General features: G+C 27.6%; 3 protein-coding genes across 5 annotated transcripts; 2 read left to right on the top strand and 1 right to left on the bottom strand.

Moving 5' to 3' along the window:
• The first annotated feature begins 288 nt into the window (after positions 1-288).
• Positions 289-5,115, top strand: LOC126863611 (integrin beta-PS). The gene is made up of 10 exons (XM_050613932.1): positions 289-495; positions 1,447-1,612; positions 1,723-2,029; positions 2,115-2,343; positions 2,447-2,531; positions 2,602-3,249; positions 3,330-3,641; positions 3,727-3,927; positions 4,008-4,511; positions 4,589-5,115. The coding sequence occupies exons 1-10, from the start codon at positions 488-490 to the stop codon at positions 4,652-4,654; spliced, it is 2,526 nt and encodes an 841-aa protein (XP_050469889.1). The 5' UTR covers positions 289-487; the 3' UTR covers positions 4,655-5,115.
• A 3,599-nt stretch (positions 5,116-8,714) lies between these two features.
• LOC126863650 (uncharacterized) lies at positions 8,715-13,775 on the top strand. Of its 2 annotated transcripts, XM_050614046.1 has the most exons (7): positions 8,715-8,859; positions 9,304-9,613; positions 10,564-10,689; positions 10,784-10,880; positions 11,043-11,193; positions 11,316-11,444; positions 11,566-13,775. In XM_050614046.1, exons 2-7 carry the CDS (start codon positions 9,381-9,383, stop codon positions 11,841-11,843), a joined length of 1,014 nt encoding a protein of 337 aa, XP_050470003.1. In that variant the 5' UTR covers positions 8,715-8,859; positions 9,304-9,380; the 3' UTR covers positions 11,844-13,775. The 2 variants fall into 2 exon arrangements, with proteins under 2 accessions (XP_050470003.1, XP_050470002.1); XM_050614045.1 differs by lacking the exon at positions 8,715-8,859 and having other exon boundaries at positions 8,932-9,613.
• Positions 13,761-15,568, bottom strand: LOC126863655 (tRNA methyltransferase 10 homolog A). Of its 2 annotated transcripts, XM_050614051.1 has the most exons (6): positions 15,419-15,568; positions 15,054-15,313; positions 14,593-14,902; positions 14,280-14,426; positions 14,105-14,210; positions 13,761-14,030 (listed from the first exon to the last, which is right to left on the bottom strand). In XM_050614051.1, the coding sequence occupies exons 2-6, from the start codon at positions 15,233-15,235 to the stop codon at positions 13,807-13,809; spliced, it is 969 nt and encodes a 322-aa protein (XP_050470008.1). In that variant the 5' UTR covers positions 15,236-15,313; positions 15,419-15,568; the 3' UTR covers positions 13,761-13,806. The 2 variants fall into 2 exon arrangements, with proteins under 2 accessions (XP_050470008.1, XP_050470010.1); XM_050614053.1 differs by having other exon boundaries at positions 13,761-14,011; positions 15,054-15,438.
• Positions 15,569-15,662: the final 94 nt, after the last annotated feature.

Genomic DNA, 15,662 nt, shown 5'->3' with positions numbered 1-15,662 from the left:
TATCATTTAACGTTGCTAGCTTTTTTTATGTTATTAGTAAAATTACTTTTTCATTTCTCTTAATATAATAATATTATTTATAGGATTAATTTACAGTAATAAGAATGTATAACATTATATTTACATCAAAATCTAAATAAGATTTCAAATATTCCGCTTTGTGTGTATCGTACACAAAAGGAAAGATAGTTCTAAGATTGAACACATGTAGCGCTAGCATTCTATTTGTTCATTTTATTCGAAAGAGATGTATTCTCTAGGTATAATTAAATACTTTGTGCAATACGTACAATCAGAATCAGGATCAGTCAGACAATCAGAAAACGTGTAGTGTGGTGTAACTAGTGTGAGTCTATCACGATCTGGTATAGACAGTTGGTTGTGGAGTGCGTGCATTTGATGGGTTACCTTTTATGGCGATTCAAGTAAAAGAAAACATTGGTCAACCTTGTGATGTTCTAATAACAAATTGAAAGAGATATTTCTGATGGAAAAGTAAGCCCTCAGAATTCCTTATCCAGTTTTTTTCGTTTTTATATTTGTGGTTTCGTTTAGGAAGAGATATCATTTTGTAAATATAAAGATGACGGCATCGTGGTGAATGAATAAGCCGTCTGTTTTAAGCCGTGAATAATGGTATTTTGAAGATATCGAATACTTTTAAAATATAAATAAAAAGAATTCTTCGAAATTTTATAAGTGAACATTTTTTTATATTTGGATTATGTACAAAATGTTACTGAAGTTAAGAATAAAAGTATGGGAGAACTTTTATAATCAAATCTCAATTTTCTATTAAATAATTAATTATATTTTGTAAATACTTTATTTTTTCTTTAAATTTGCTTTCCTATATAGGTATATATATCTAACATAACTTATATACATTTCATAAGGAAACAGTTTTCATAAGGAAACTTTATAAAATAAATTTTTTAATATTTTGATATCAAAATTGATTATTTTAATTATTATTTGGTTCAAACTTATAGCCATAATGTTAAAATAAAATGATAAGGTAACATGAGTTATTTATGGGTAACTTGCCAAATAAATTTTATGATGTATTTATAAATGAAGCACAGTTTGTCCCACTTTTAAATAAGTAACTAATACCATTAAAAGTTTTTAATATTTTTTTATCCATAGAAAGTGAATCCATATTTCATACTTATTCTTAGAGAATAAAAATGGGAACTAAGAATGTATATTTTAAGAATATGATGAGTCAACAATTACAAGAATATTACCTCATACCTACCTTATTCTTGGTGGAAATGATTGTACAAAGTCATAATTTCATTAAAATTTAATACAAGAGTAATAGAATTGTTATTTTATTTCAGAAATGTATCTTATCTATGATTTATAAACTACATTAAAAAGTATATTTATATGTAATCTATTAACTGCATTAATCTAAAAAGATTTGTATTTTATATGCAGAATGTTTGGCAGCTTCAGATGGATAATAGCAATAGCAATTGTTATATCATTAGTAAAGGCAAATTACTCACCTCCAGAGAGATTGACTGGAATGAATCCTTGTATAAGCAAACAAACATGTCATGAATGTATACAAACACCACATTGTGCCTGGTGTGCAGCACCAGTGAGTTTTTTTGTTAAAATATAATTACATGTATATTAATAATATAATAATAATAATATTCATATATAGTATATTTTATGTAAATAATTAAAATATATTAATCTTTACAGAAATTTTCAGAAAAGCGGTGTTTTCTGCCAAATATTAATACTAAAATATTTGCAACATGTCCTGGTGAATATACATGGAATCCAGACAATGTTTTTAGTATGATAAGACATAGAAATTTAACAAAAGGTGGTTATGCATATGGTGGTGCCAACAGTTATGAATATTCATATATGAATTCTAGCACACATGGCTCTAGTTCACAGTCCACTAGTAGTGGTAGCAGCAGCAGCAGCAGTAGCAGTGGTAGCAGAAGACAAGAAGCTGTACAAATTTGGCCACAAGAAGTTAATTTGAAACTTCGAATAAGTAAGTTACTGTAGTTATTATATATTAAACTATTTTGGCAGAAAACAATATTTACAATATTAGATATACGATATAAATCTTCTAGATGAGGCACATAGAATGACTTTTGCTTATTCACAAGCTGAAGATTATCCTGTTGATTTGTACTATCTTATGGATTTGAGTAAATCTATGGAAGATGACAAGAAAAAATTATCAGATTTAGGTCAACTCTTAGTAGAAAGTATGAGTAAAATTACAAGTAACTTTCGATTAGGTTTTGGCAGTTTTGTTGATAAAGTTGTAATGCCTTATGTTAGTACAATGCCTAAGTCGTAAGTTTCCCATAAAAAATTATAATCTTTCTGCATGCATAATTTGAAATTACTATTTTACATTTCATTTAATGATAAATTTATAGTCAGTTTTGTATTTTAGATTAATAGAACCATGTGATGGATGTGCAGCACCATATGGCTACAAAAATATTATGACATTGTCTCAAGATACAAGTCATTTTGCAGTAAGTATATAATAATATAATTTTGCAATGAATATTCCATAAAAATTATCAACTTTTCTTATCTGTGTAGAGTTTAGTGCGAAATGCTTCAGTATCTGGAAACTTAGATGCGCCAGAAGGAGGATTTGATGCAATAATGCAAGCTATAGTTTGTAGACAGCAGATTGGCTGGCGTGAAAAGGCTCGTAGACTTTTAGTATTTTCTACAGATGCTGGTTTTCATTATGCAGGCGATGGTAAATTGGGTGGAATTGTCAAACCAAATGATGGTGAATGTCACTTAGATGGTACAGGACTTTACACGCATTCATCATTACAAGACTATCCAAGTATTTCTCAAATTAATTTAAAAGTTAAGCAAAATGCTATTAATGTTATATGGGCTGTTACGGAAGAACAAATAAATGTATATAAAAGACTGACTAAACATGTAGAAGGATCTTTTGCTGGTAAATTATCAGATGACTCGAGTAATGTTGTAGAATTAATTCGTGAACAGTATGATGCAATTTCAAGTTCAGTTGAAATGAAAGATACAGCTAGCAGTGCTGTGAAGGTAAAATACTTTTCAAAGTGTTTGGGTACGGGTCCGCTTATTGAAACTTCAAAATGTGACGGATTAAAAGTTGGAACAAAAGTGGAATTTACTGCAGAAATCGAAGTCACGAGTTGCCCAGAAAATAGGTCTGAATGGAAACAAAAATTCGATATTTATCCAGTAAGAATAAAAGCATTCGCATTTGTCTACATAATTTAATATTTGAAGTTAAACAAACAAATTTTCTTATCTTTTTTTAGGTTGGAATTAATGAAACGCTTACTGTAAATTTGGAAATGTTATGTGACTGTGAATGCGAACGCGAAGGTGCTATGTATGAACCGAAATCACCAGAATGTAACGGTGTAGGAACTTTAAAATGTGGCATTTGTGAATGTTATGATGGATTTTTCGGAAAACGCTGTGAATGCAGTCCTCATCAAGAAATGACAGGATTAGATAAACATTTCCAATCTTGTAGACCTGATAATACTTCTCTTGTAGATTGTTCAGGGAGAGGAACTTGTGCTTGTGGTCAATGTGAATGTGAAGAAAGAGAAAATCCTGAAGAAGTAAATATAGATATATGATTTTAATATAAAAATTTACATCTTTTTTGATTGAGTATATGATGTTGTTTTTTTTTTTTTTTTACAGATAATATCAGGTCATTTTTGTGAATGTGACAATTTCTCATGTGATCGAGATCAAGGTCATTTGTGCTCAAATCATGGAACATGCGAGTGTGGCCAATGTGTCTGTAATGCAGGATGGACTGGTCCATCTTGCAATTGTAGATCTTCAAATGAGACTTGTATTGCACCAGGAACTACCAATGGAGTGTTATGTTCAGGACATGTAAGATTTTTATTGCTTTGAGAAGAAAAAGCTTTATTTTGTTTTACAAGTTTAACTTCGATTAATCTTTTATCATTTAGGGAGATTGTGTTTGTGGTGAATGTATTTGTCATGAAGAAGGAAATACTAGATATTCTGGTAAACACTGTAATAAGTGTCCAACCTGTCCAAGCCGTTGTGAAGAATTAAAAAATTGTGTATTATGTCAAATGTATGGTACTGGTAATTTCACTGATAAAGAGGAATGTGCAAAAAATTGCAAAGAATTCGTCCCTGAACCAGTTGATACAGTTATACCAGATGTGGATAAGGATGAAGTTCCATGCTTCGGTATAGATGAAGATGACTGCAAATATAATTTTGTTTATTATTACAATGAAACGAATTGTCTAAAAGTCAGAGCTCAGAAGGAAAGGGAATGTCCACCCCAAGTTTACATGCTCGGTATAGTATTAGGTGTAATTGCAGCTATTGTTTTAATCGGTCTTGCATTATTACTTTTGTGGAAACTATTAACAACTATACACGACAGAAGAGAATTTGCAAGATTTGAAAAGGAAAGAATGATGGCTAAATGGGACACGGTAAAAATATTAATTTATCTTTAATTTTGTATATTTTGTATACTACAAAACCTTTCATTTAAATTATCTTTAAACAGGGTGAAAATCCAATTTATAAACAAGCAACTTCAACATTTAAAAATCCAACATATGCTGGAAAATGAAAATCATGAAAATAATTCCTATTTAATGGAAGAAATTATTTCATTGCAGAAAATTGTGTTTTTATACATAAATATAAATTTTTGATTGATTAATATTTAAATGATAAGCAAATTTTATTATGCAGCGAATGAAGCTTTAGCACTAATTAAAATAATTATTAACATTATAATTGATAAGTATTTAATGGAATTTAATGTAATATGAAGTTATCAAATTATTCATTAAGTATGATATTATAATACTGCCATATAACGTAGACTGCTATGTATGAATGCGTGCGTATGTATGTAAGTGTAAATTATGTACACAATGTATACAATGAAAAATTATAACGTAGAAATCGGTATCTGCATGAAAATACGAAACGGTTAAAAGATTTAAAATGTTAATCTTATTGTAACACTTATATAGAAGTGCCTTTTTGTCTTTTATGACAAAAATATATTTATATAATTTCCAATTGTCGACTTTAATATAAAATTTATGAGATGTAATTCTTTCAGAAAACTTCATTCACTCTTACCAAATTAAAGTAGAGTGTGATGAATTTTTCTTTTAAATATATTTATTGACATTTTTCATACACCCACAATATTTCAAATAGAAAATATAAATAAGGTACATTTTAATATGTGATATTGTAAGATCTAAAATGTTTTTATTGACAAAATGTTCACTTGTTTTTCACCTAAGTCTTCCTGAGTCTCATATATGTTTTATTTTTTATAAAAAAAATCTAAAAATATATGTAGAAAATTGTATAAATGTAAAGAATAGCAAAATGCATAGTAATAAGTATAAATCATTTTGCAATTTATAACAAAAGCGAATCTCGAGATTTTTTATTCTAAACGTTTATGAATTTTTTTCCTTTATTGTGTCTATAGATAGATATGCAGTTAACGAAATGCTCGTTAAAGCAACATAAATCGACATTTTAAATGTACCGAAAAACTAATGCTTTTATAATACATTGTATTAATAACTTTTACACTACTTTATTGTTATTTATATGTTCGCGTTCAGAACAAAGAAACAAACTTAGTATAACAATAACTAAATTTTCCAAACAAATATTTCAGATGTATGTAAATAGTATTATTACGAAATAATTATTTCGTGATAAAAATGATGTATTTGATAAATCATACACTTGAAATGAAAGTTTTACTGTCATTGATAATGATAAAAAGATCAGCTTATCTTACATTTTCATTGTAAGATAAATAAATATAGTAGAACCTAGTTTATGCAAACAAGTTAATGCTGAGCATCTTTTATCTGAACTAGGATCAATTGTAATTTTGTAATACGTATAAACACTTTTATAATGAGTATGTATATTAATACATACAATTATTTGTTTTTATTCGAAATAAATTCTGCGTCAAAGAAGGAAAAGTTGAAATCGTAACACTTAAATCCTAATATTTGAACTAATAAGAAGAGTTCGAAAGAATAGCTATCTACTGAATTTCTATTATCAGAATTAGTCGGTTATCCGAACTGTCTTGTCCTTATCCTCCAACCTGTTCGGATAATCGAGGCTCAACTGTACAATATTGTGTTTTTATGTGTTAATAATATATTTTCATGTGTTCATTTGTACATTTACAGCCTGGTTTTCGCAAATAAGCTACGTGTACGTATATGATCTGCTCCAACATTAGGGTAATGTATTGTTCCTAAGAAGAAAGTACTATAGAAAGTGAAATAGAATTTCATATTTATATATAGTAATAATAATGATATCACAAATACAAGTTTTGTTTATAGATAATTGCGTATGTAATATACAAAGTTTTCGTTAAATTCTGTTCTAATTTTTTTTATTTCTTTCAAATTACTATATTTGCAAAAATTAAAAAGTAGTTACATTTTTAATCGAAATATGATACTCGTGCATAGTAACAATTTGTTAGAAATTTGCTTATAATATACAGATAGCAATTTGCGCGTAAAGTTGGCGTCGCGACAAGAACGTAGTACAATATTATGTTGTAGTTGCAATTTTATGATAAACTACGTAATTTTATAGGATACGTTATATTTTAACATAAATTGTATTCAAATATGTACAAATTATCACTGGTAAAATATCTGTAATGTAATACCTGGTAATACATAATCAAATTATCTTGTGTGATTATGTAAATACATAAAAATAATACAAAGATAAGTGCAGAATAGAGGTCACGACGGAAATAAAATGTATCTTTAATTACGTAATTTGTAATTATTATTTACTATAAATTACAATTACTTATTTTGGAATAGGGAAATTATATTCTATATTATTTGAATTATTTATAATATAATTAACATTGTATATTGGAGTAATCATTATATTAGTTCAATTCATCGTATAAAAATTTTAGCGCATGACTAAAAGAATGTACTCTTTATTTCATTTAATTATCATCTTTCATTAATTTTTGATAGCAATAATATGATAGACTTTCTAATACCAACAAACTATATAATGAAAATTATCCGTGATTTTGTAACGGAATCGAATAGTTGTCGAATGAAAAAAAAGAGAATTATGTGTAGAATGTCCTTAACCTGTTAATATCAGAATTTTAAATATATTTAACTACGATAGCGGAAAATTTTAGGGAAGTTTCTAGTGACTAGTTTTGAAAAAATTTATTGAAGGACGATACATACTTAATAATTACAAATTATTGGTAACTGTCACAAGTAAATCACGTATAAACAATAATCTATATACTTTTACTTACCCTCATTTACGAAAAATCGTTAATAAAATCTAGTTATATGATAATGACATTGAACAACTAGACTAAACATTTTGTTTAACAAAATCTAACGTATATATCATCAAATTTCAGAAGATAGGATACCAGATCATTTATTACGTTACTATGATATAGTAAAAGTGAAAACTTGAGAGAGTCTGACCTAGCATAATTTAAAGTGGAATGAAATTATTAGGAAATGATAGTAGAGCAAAGATTTTATTAATCAGACAGAATTCTAGTATACAGGGTGGTTGGTAACTGGTGGTACAAGCGGAAAGGGGGTGATTCTACGCGAAAAAAGAAGTCGAAAATATAGAATAAAAATTTTTCGTTTGAGACTTCGTTTTCGAGAAAATCGACTTTGAATTTTCGCTCGGTACATTTGCACTTTATCGCGTCTCGTTATAACGGATCTCACTGTAGATCGTTGTCTCGATGGAAAAATTAAAAAAAAAAAATTTTTTTTTCTTAATTTTTTTTAAGAAAAAAAATTTTTATTCTATATTTTCGACTACTTTTTTCGCGCAGAATTACCCCCTTTCCGCTTGTACCACCAGTTACAAACTACCCTGTATAAAGTAAAACATTTTCACTTAACTAACCAATCTATTAATTAATTTATTTTTTACTTGTAAATTCATTGAATAATTTTATAAAAAGAAAAAGAAAGAAAAAGGGTTAAATTGCCATTTTAAAAGAATATTAGTGCATACAATATCATACGCTTATGTACATACATATATATACAGATATATCGTTTAAATATTAAACGTAATTTTATATTATAAATATATTAAGTGATAAAATTGCTAGATAAGTATAACGTGAATTTATATAGAACAACAATGAAATTAAATTTACTTTAAAAAATATATAAGTTTATAGAAATTTTGTATAATCTTTATAGAAATGATAAGATAAAAACTTTAAAGAAGTCTGACTATTGAATACAGTAGATATAAATTACAATTGAATGAATTTTGTAATTAGGATATAAAATAATATGAATCTTATTGTATTTATATATATATATACAAGTTTCGTGATTAGATGACTTTTTAAGCTTCCGGTGTAATTCTTTCTAATCTTCTTAATTATAAAATGTATCATTTTTTATTTCATAAATTAGATATTAACTATTCTAGTATAAATTAAGAATCAAATTTTTAATATTATATAAAATGCAGTGTTGTATCAAATATTAGCGGAATGACTAAAATTTTGAAATTTCATTGCTGCGTTTCCTGCTGTTTGTACGCGGTGCAACCACGTCTCGTGTCTCACAGTCACGTGTTGGAGCTGGTAGGTGAAGGTAGGGTACGTGAAATAACGCTTGAGGGCGTACGTACGTCGTATCAGTAGCACGTTACATTAACTAGCCATGAACTAGTGCTTCTAGAGAGATACGAAAAAAGACAAAACGTGTGATTAAGAAAAAGGTACATATTCATAAAATTAACAAGAACGATTGTAAAGTACCGCGAGGGTATACACTCAGTTCTTATATATATTTCGTCTCTTTCTCATTTGTGTTTCTTTCCCTTACTTTGTTCTTTCTCTCTTTCTTTTCCCCTCTCTCTATCTATCTCTTTCTCTCCTCCCTTTCTCTCTCTTTCTCTGACTCATTCACGTTGCACTCGTTTGTACTGTATCAGCCGTGGTCATAGTCATAGTCTTAATCCATCCTTTCGTTTATATTCATTTCTATCTTTCTCGCTTTCCGTTCTTTCTTCTCTGTCTTATCAGGTCATCTCCTTCTTTCTCAGTCTTTCTTTCTTTCTCACTCTGTTCTTCGATGCAAAGCAGAAGAAACCCCCGCGGTTGCTCGTTCGTTCTCAAAAGTCTTACTCTCGTTGTCACGCGCTAAAAATACTCCCGCACAGTCTTCCGAGGGTGTACCATGCCAAAGGAGTACAAAAATTAGGACGACAAAAGCAGTCAACGTCGACCTGGAACTGTCATGGAACTGCTTTCGAGAGTGGCATGTTATTTTCGATGGATGAGGAACGCAACACCTCATGATGCAAGTGAAGCGGAGGACGAACATAAAACTATCGAGGATGAACGGTATCGGAATGTCGGGTGCAATTTCGAAGCCTCTAGCCGACTTTGTAGCATTTTGGAGAGTATCCTTCTGTGGGAAAATTCTGTGAACAGTATCTCCGTCCTCATCATATTCAATATACTGTTTTGGTAAGTCCGTATAGCATTGTAATATCATATGCGTCACTACTAAGATATGATGTTATGCGTGATTTCGCGAAATTTGATTACTACTGTACCGATACACGCTTTTTCATTGTAAAGTTAAATTTTCATTTCAGCTAGATTACAAAATAAAGAACCTTGTAACATTTAACACAATGCCGAAGAATCAGTATATATAACGCGTGTTTTTTCTCGTTATACGTAAAGCTCTGTAATGTTTTTCTTTTTCTAGTAAACAAGCTTACTATAGTGACACTTAATAAAAATTTTATGCGCATTAGTAGAAGTTATTGCGAGGCGTTCAGCTGTTTCTAAACGTCTTCGATGTAATTTGTCTTCTAGGTCAAGGTTTGTAAAAGTGTGCGTGTTTCGGCATTTAACTTGTTAGTAGTAAATAACAGTGTCACTGTTTAAGCATTCTGATACTTTACATCATTTTTTGTACGTGTTTCTTCATAAAAGGGTACAAATAACGTCAACTATATGATGTTTTTTTATGCATGTTACAAAAACAAGTTGAGATAAGCGGTCATTGATGGGTTTCCGCAGTTCCGAGTAGTACATTCTAAAATCTCTTTTTCCACGATTATATTTCTTCGTGACATTCATATTTGCTTTGTTGAATGAATTGCATGTTTTCTGCGTATTTTCCCACCGGATCTACAGCACTATTCTAGATGGCAGTAGGTGTTGACAATTAAAAAAGTAACGTCTGATTGAAAATCGACCAGTCCATATTACATATAAATGCAATATTTATTTCGTAATTATGATTGATTATATATTTAATTATTTATACACTTTATAATGAAACTGTGAATAGAAAAAATTAGAAATAATTTCATAATTATATATTTTTGAAAATTAAAAAATATTTAATCATATATCTATACAAAAAAGTTTTAAAAGGTATTAAATTTTTATACATTTTTCAGGGGTATTATTGTATTAGAAATTCGAGGGTTTGCTGCAGCTAGTAGTGCTGCACTATTCACTGTGCTCTGTTATAGTACCCTGGAAGCTCATGTTCAGAAGGAGAATAAAGCATTGGACACAGCTGCGTATGTGTTAAAGTTTCCAAAACATTATGCTCATATACTTATAATTATCTTATATATACAGTTAATTCAATTAAAATGTATAATGTATTTATAGCTCCTATGCAAAAGCAGAACAGATTGAAAAAATAGGAAAAATAATAAAATCTGCAATTCATTGGTTGAAACAGTTAAGGAAAGAGCAACCAGGGGTGGTAATGATTTATTTATAAATATATTTTATAATATAGAAATAGTAAAATATATTTAACTAATATATATTTATTTTGACTACACTATATCTACAATATATATATAGTGTAGTATGACTACACTATAACTATAAAATTAACTCTAAATATTGAAAATGATTTCAGTTTTGTACTGCAGTATGCTCTCTTTCTTTGGGCCTATGGATTATTGGTCGTACTATAAATGGTATACTTCTTACATATACAATATGTATGAGCATTTTACTTGGACCTCCATTACTGTTGAAGTTACCTAGCAAAATGGTAGTACAAAAAGGTGATTAATATAATGTCAAATATAAAAAATTTTATTTTTATTAATAGCAAGAGCTAATAATGAGTATAATGTTAATTCTGTATATGATAATTCTAAATGTTATTATTTTCATTTTATTATAGAGTGGGATAGTGAAATTGAAGAATTTTTACCAGCAGTAACTGAAGACAATCTTCAAGTTCTTACAAGAGCTGGAGAATCAGGGGATCAATCTCCAACACCGACAAGTGTATTGTCTGATGCTCAAAATGGTATAACTAATTATTCAATACTAGTATTGTTAAATATTATTTATTTAAAGAGCTATTTCATACCTATTTAATAAATACCTGTTTTTATCAAATCTTATTAAAAAGAATTTTTTGATTATAGAGTTTCTTATTGATGAAGATCTTCTGGGTCTTAAGATACCATCACATGAAGATGGAAGTACTGATGGTGTAGAAGTTTCTGAATTAGACCTTAGTGCTGAAGAAACTGATGTGGATGGTATTAAATTTCAAAGTGGCCATTTTGAAAAAGGATCATCTTCTGAAGAAGAAGCAGAACTTGAACCAATATCAAGTAAACTAGTTATTCATAGTGATGAAAGTGGTAGCGAATTTGAAATAATTGATGGTCAAGATATTGATAATTTAGACGTTGCATGAAAATAACTGATACATGAACTGTGAAGTTATTATGCAGAATAGGATTAAGTTGAGAGGTGACTTTGGATAACGATTAAGTAAAATAATTATTTTATTATAATTTTAGCTATTTGCTTATTTACAAATATTTGTGCAAATCTAACATAACACAGTTTTGGATAAGCTAAAAGGATATTATTTTTGTTACTACAGAAATGATACAAATTACTTCTTTAAATTTATAAAAACTAAAAAATTTATCAGTAAAATTTAGATATTCTTCTTATGTCGTGCAAATGATAGCTTCTCAATAGTTACATTGATGTATACTTATACTAAAGTATATTCATGAAATTGTACATATTATGTGCAACAGAGAGAATTATCTTAATTTTTATTTTTGAAGATATACGATTTTTGATGTATATATATATAAGAGATCAATTGTCAAAAAACTTTGAGGGAAAGAGATAGAGATGAGCAAATAACGATTGTCAATTTCAATGTCGCTTTGACCTTCATGGCCAAAAATGGTTTTGTATATATGTATCACACACAGAAAATAGTTACCTGCGAATTATAATTAAGAAATTAGAAACTACAATATCCATTGTGCAGCAGGTAGAAAATAGATAAATATTATCATAGTAAATATTTACTCCGTTTTTGATATTACAAAAATGACATGTAAAAATGATTTTATCTATCAGGAATCAATTTTTTCTACTGCATAAATATTGAAATATTGTTTTGTGTTTCAAATCAATTACATAATTTAATTTTTGCAAAACAGCTTTAAGTATTAAATAGAATGTAAATAATATGTATGCATCAATAATATATTTTATTCATTACAAAAATCTCACATTAAAACTCTATTTAAAACTTAAAGAATTAGTCATAAATTTATTAAAAAGAATATTTAAAATAATTTTTTAACAAACAAAGAGAATTTCCGTATAATAAGGTCTAAATTAAATTACAAAATAGCATATATTCTCTATCTTCAAATTGGTTACACATATTTTGGTATAAGGTTGCTATTAAAAATACCACTTACGTAGACAATTTTATTGATAGAATTGATAGGTGAAAAATTAATATCAAATTTTTAAATTTATTGTTAATTTTGCCCAAATTTTGCAAAAAGCATTTAACTGTATTTCATAAGTAATATTTTATTCATAAAGTATAAGAATGAACTTTAATGTGGACAAACAGTGAACATTAGAAATTATTAAATGATAAATCATTATTGAAAAGTTTCGTGTTTTGAGGAATATATGATTTAAAAAAAAAACAATTTCTAAATATTGAAAGTTATTTTCCAGTCATGATAACTCTATTATGTCATACAAAGTATAAAATTATAATATTTGAAGTAATAATACAATAATAAAGCTAGAATAATATAAAACTTAATTTTATACAAATCTAATTTATTCTTATAACTCCGGGTCAATCAAAAATAATTAGTGTAAATGATATATGTATGTGTAAATTTTACATAAATATAGAATATTTTTGAAATTTTCTTGCAAAATTTGAGAAAAATTAATTCATCTTTTTTAAAGTGTAACAATTTTTTGTTTTACCTCCACATTTTTATTTTGCATTAGAGATATCATATTTAAAGTGAATCTGTTAAATTACCTTAAATAAAAGCAGATATCTTTAATTTATTTAGATCATGTGTATTGATGCTTTGTAATTTGTATTACTCTATTTCTAGATTGTATCCCACATCTACACTTAATGTACTTAATGTCTAATTTCTTAGAAACAAAATTTGTCTCTTTTTATTAGTACATTTGAATTTATGTATTTTTTATTTATAATAATTTACATATGTGTACATCAACTCGTGTATATATATGTATCTTTTATAAAATATACTACGATAATAAAATAATTGATAAAAAAATAAAACAGAGTACATATACTACAATATTACATTTACTTTTTTATTTACAACATATTTTTGTTATGTACACACATTATTCATGTTTTCAAATTCATTAATTTTAACATTTGATTCTATTTTATCATTTGCCTGAAAAATGTCTTTCTTGTCATTATAAATATGTAATGTATCTTTATTGTTTTCTAATGGTACAATTAATTGTGCATTCTTCCTTTCTGGTAAAACTTGTAGAAATGCTTCCTGCCATGTTTTTCCTTCACTGACTCTAAGTAAAATTTCAAACACTAAAAAGGTTTGTGTATATATATACATAAATTTTATATGCTAATTAATGAATTTAGCTGTATATCAGACATACCATGATCAACAGTCAAAACTTTCCTTGCTTTCATACTTAAGAATTTATCTAGAGGTAATCTGCCATGTGTTATACCAGCTTGTATAGCTAATTTATGACAGAGACCCTAAAACATAAGTATTGTATAAGAAATTTATATGAACTCATCTAATTTTGGTTATAAACCTTAGCTTACCTTATGACTGTTATGATCAACAAGACCACCTATAACGTACACATAATCACATTTTAACTGCGTAATAATATTTTCTGATTCACTAGTAAGATATATAATTTTTTCCTTTGGATAAACATCCAAATAAGGTTCTGCATGAAATTTTACCTATACATTATTATATATTATATACAGGTTGTTAACTTTAAATCAAACATTTAAATTATTTCCATATTAGATTAGATTCCATAAAAGTTAAGATATAAATTATCTTAATCATACTTAACAATTTTTATCTTTCTAAACTTATTATAATATCATTAAAATAACATACATCCCAATGTTCATATCCATTGTGCTTTTGCATATCAGCTTTTGACTTCCCATTAAAACTAGTAAGGGAAAATTGCATTGGTGCAATAGCTCGTCTATTCAAAGTATAACACCTTAGTATTTGTTTAGTTAACTTTGCAATATCCTTATCAATCATTAAATCATCGAAAGATAAATCGACTGTTATCCCAATTTTACAACTGCTATCTGCCATTGTACTTTTCTTTAAAGCTTTCCTGGATGGTCCAAGATCTATATTATTTGCACGAGCGAATGCTCGTTTCTGTCTTGTTTTTTCTCGCTCACGTAATCTATGAAATTAAAATAACTTTTACCTAATAACATTATTGTCAAATGTAATTTGATATAATTTAATAAATTTTGTATCCCCTTATATAGCGAAATTATCGAATACATTGTAAAATCACATAATTCTTTAATTTATTAAAGAGAAATAAAAACCTTCGTTCAACCTTTCGTGTCAACCATTTTTCCCTTTTTTTTACTTTCTTCAGCTGATGTTTACTCAAATTTGGATGTAATTCTGATAACTTTTTATCTGTATTGAAACATGTTTTCTGTTCACAAATTTTTACATATTGTGTATCATTTCCAATGGTATTTGTATCGTTCTCATTCTCCATATTTTCACAAAAAATATGGAAATGAAACTCGCGTTCTGTTTTTGCGAAAGGATCCACTAAGAGTTGTAGTACAGTTGCCTAAAAAAAATCTCGTTTCATTCAGACGCAAACTGCACTTAAAACACACTTGAGAAATTACAATAAATCTAAACTGATACTGTACACTTCATAACAAAATCGTACGTCATCAATTATTTCTGTTTATTTACATCTAATTATTCCTTAATTCAAAAATAACTATTATTTTATTTATATAAATTTATATTTAATATATTTATTATTCTATCAATTATAATAATATATAAATTTTTAGATAGTTTATTATTTTTTTAGGGGATGTAAATATCGACATTCAATTCTATTTGAAAAATTAAATAAACTAATCTAAAATTTCTGGGGAAATTATAGTAGTGAAAATAACTGTTGG

The sequence above is a fragment of the Bombus huntii genome, chromosome 3 (assembly GCF_024542735.1).
Source record: "Bombus huntii isolate Logan2020A chromosome 3, iyBomHunt1.1, whole genome shotgun sequence".
Taxonomy (NCBI): Eukaryota; Metazoa; Arthropoda; class Insecta; order Hymenoptera; family Apidae; genus Bombus; species Bombus huntii.
The sequence above is the reverse complement of the archived record's forward strand: the minus strand, read 5'-3'. Positions and strand labels throughout refer to the sequence as shown.

Coding starts and splice junctions, on each gene's coding strand:
- LOC126863655 (XM_050614051.1), bottom strand. CDS start 15,235: ATGGAGAATGAGAACGATACAAATACCATTGGAAATGATACACAATAT. Junction 14,903..15,053: donor ACACGAAAGGTTGAACGAAG/GTTTTTATTTCT, acceptor TTAATTTCATAG/ATTACGTGAGCGAGAAAAAA. Junction 14,427..14,592: donor ATGGATATGAACATTGGGAT/GTATGTTATTTT, acceptor AATAATGTATAG/GTAAAATTTCATGCAGAACC.
- LOC126863650 (XM_050614046.1), top strand. CDS start 9,381: ATGGAACTGCTTTCGAGAGTGGCATGTTATTTTCGATGGATGAGGAAC. Junction 10,690..10,783: donor AAAGCATTGGACACAGCTGC/GTATGTGTTAAA, acceptor ATGTATTTATAG/CTCCTATGCAAAAGCAGAAC. Junction 11,445..11,565: donor ATTGTCTGATGCTCAAAATG/GTATAACTAATT, acceptor TTTTGATTATAG/AGTTTCTTATTGATGAAGAT.
- LOC126863611 (XM_050613932.1), top strand. Junction 3,928..4,007: donor GAGTGTTATGTTCAGGACAT/GTAAGATTTTTA, acceptor TTTATCATTTAG/GGAGATTGTGTTTGTGGTGA. Junction 4,512..4,588: donor TGATGGCTAAATGGGACACG/GTAAAAATATTA, acceptor ATCTTTAAACAG/GGTGAAAATCCAATTTATAA.